A 2,655-nucleotide genomic window follows, 5' to 3' on the forward strand; every position below is an offset into this window, starting at 1 on the left:
AGCAGGAAAAAATTCATCTTTTTCAACCTTCACTATGTCTCCAACTTTCAGGTTTCGCCATTTAGAGTATTCAAAAACACCTTCTCCATTATGAACTTTAGCCTTTCTGTTATTCATCTCAATATCCTGATGTAATCATAAGATAATATTACATACCTAAGAATAATCAATAATAACAGAAAAAACAACCAACTATGGACTTTATTTTGGAAAGAAAATGTTGGCAACACTACTGTTTTCTTTCTGTTAAAAGAGTTTCAGCATATGCTAACATTAACAACAATAAAAAATGTATTTGGACTTTGAACAAGAACATGTTGGAAACATACAAGAGAATCAAAATCATCATACCTGGAGTATGTTTTGATCCTATTTATGAGAGGTAAAAGTGAGCTAGAAAGGCTAGAAACAAGAAATTACCTTCTAACTTTGAGCTAGAAACAAGAAATTAGTATCTCTTTGGGAAGCATTAAGCAATTGTGAATGAACTCGATTTTGTTAAATTATTTGTTGAAAAATGAGTTTGAAGTGAAGTAATTTACGTTTGGATGTTTTAAATCTGAAAGTAAGTTTGTTGTAAAATTGATTCCGGCTAAAAGTGAATTAAAGGTAAAGTGATAAATTCATGCAAAATCAATTCTAGAGGAAAAATCATGTAAAAGTGAGTTGAATGCAATCATGTAAAAGTGAGTTGAATGATAAATTCTAAGCTAAAAATCAATTCTAGTTATAAATCATAATCAATTCTAGAGGAAAAATCAATTTTACACGAGTTAAAACCAAACATGTCAAAATCAATTTTACACCTCTTAAATCAATTTTCACTGTGGAGCCAAACATATACTCACTTTCCCTATCATAATTCCCTAATTACCACAGTAACCCTAACTAGAATTTCCAAAACCAGTTATCAAAAGACAATTCTCAACACCATTTATTCAAAACATTTTCCATCAACAACATAAAATTAGCACAATGTTCATAGAAAAGAACAGCATCTTAATGAGAAACAATAATTGAACAACATTAATATTACCTGCTTCATCCTCCTCCAATCCTCAACAGCCTCTTTCCCAATTGTAACAGCAACCACAACAACAAGAGGAACAACATTGCTAACAGCTGAGTAAGGAGAGACAGGGAAGAAAGACATGATTGCACAAACAAGGAAGTAAAAATTGGCAACCCTTCTAAATTGTTCAAACAATGATTTGGGGATGAAAGTGATCATGGTATATTTAGTAGTTCTAACATAATTGTCGCCATAGTTCTCAACACTACTACTCCCTTCACCACAATGTTCTTGTTTGTTGCAGTAAACTATCCTTGAGAAACCTGGCCCTCCTATAAGTGAATGTTCACCCTTGAATGAAGCTTTCACACAAGAGAATGCATGGATTCTCCTCTTCCTTCTAGTCCTATCACCGACCATCTTCTAATTTTTTTAAAATTACTTAAAAAGCTTCCAATTTTCTGTTGATTCAACTTTCAAAGTTCCGCATAGGTAGCTTGGTTTCTGAGCTAAGGGACACCGAAGAAGATTTCATCAAGAAGTCATGCGTTCAAATCTGGACAACTAAAACTCTACTAATTTATTAATATTGACTTATAAAAATAATACATCAACTACTTTTTAACTTGATTTTCGGGAGCATAGCTCTAAATTACAATTGCGGTTGTTGTTATGCTGCATACCTATCTGGCTGCAATGGTGGTTGTGATGTTGTTGTGAAGACATCTAAAATCTTATATTGCAACTGTAATTGAAATTGTGAAGATCTCTAAAAATTTTATATTGCAGCTGCAACTATAGTTGCATATTGCAATTTATAATGATGACATGAAGGCAATACAGAAGAAAAAGGTGAGAAAGGTAGCAGCATATAGAAGCAATGGAATGTATAACAAGCGAAGAACGAAAATAAAAAGCAACAAGTGAAAAGAGTAATCATATACTCTATTAATTAAATTAAGTGTTTTCCTTTCTTCACAACTACCAGTCAACCATGCAAAGCTGTGTGGTTTGAGCTTCTAACCCAATAAAAAATTGTGGTTTAGAATGTTCCACAAGTTCTGGTTAAGGAAATATCATGCTGTTTCAGTTATTATAATTTGATTTCTTTAAAAAGTCTTGCCAAATCATTGGAGAAATTCTTGGGTGGTCACTCCCTTAACACATCATTCTCGAGCCCAACCAATGAAATAATTCCAATTAATAAAATAATAATAAAAAAAGTAATTAGGGAAAATAGTTGTATTGGTACTTGGTGTTATACTCTCGCCTCCTCTTCTCTAACAAGAAGTCTCATATTTGTTTCCTATTGCACCCCTATTACAGTAAGTTACTTACAGTATACAATTCTATTCAACGTTCCATTGATTATTTATTATGCATTTAAGGTTATGTTTGTTTCAAGTTTCATTGATATAAGTATATAAAGAGGTTGTATATATTATATTCGGTTGCTTTGACTCAAAAATATCCTCTTATAACAACAAGTTCCCTCCAGTTGGGGTTTAAATGCTCCATCAATTCCATTTAGTGACTTGTTACAAGGAATGAGGTCGTATAATTATTTAAGTCAGGTATATGTGATTATACTGGTTTATTTTTTATTATATATGTCAAGTGAAAATAGTGATTTCTCATGGGGG

The 2,655-nt window shown here is 32.1% G+C and overlaps 1 protein-coding gene across 1 annotated transcript in view; it reads right to left on the bottom strand.

Annotated features, from left to right (window-relative positions):
- Nucleotides 1-2,064, bottom strand: part of LOC101507131 (putative phospholipid-transporting ATPase 9) — a 13,434-nt gene extending 11,370 nt beyond the window's left edge. Inside the window, exons 1-3 of the mRNA XM_073364873.1 lie at nucleotides 1,696-2,064; nucleotides 1,037-1,521; nucleotides 1-126 (exon numbers count right to left, since the gene is read on the bottom strand). Coding sequence (XP_073220974.1) covers nucleotides 1-126; nucleotides 1,037-1,432 — 522 coding nt within the window. The 5' untranslated portion in view covers nucleotides 1,433-1,521; nucleotides 1,696-2,064. The remainder of the gene's footprint in view (nucleotides 127-1,036; nucleotides 1,522-1,695) is intronic.
- Between the last annotated feature and the right edge of the window lie 591 nt (nucleotides 2,065-2,655).

The sequence above is a fragment of the Cicer arietinum genome, chromosome 1 (assembly GCF_000331145.2).
Source record: "Cicer arietinum cultivar CDC Frontier isolate Library 1 chromosome 1, Cicar.CDCFrontier_v2.0, whole genome shotgun sequence".
Taxonomy (NCBI): Eukaryota; Viridiplantae; Streptophyta; class Magnoliopsida; order Fabales; family Fabaceae; genus Cicer; species Cicer arietinum.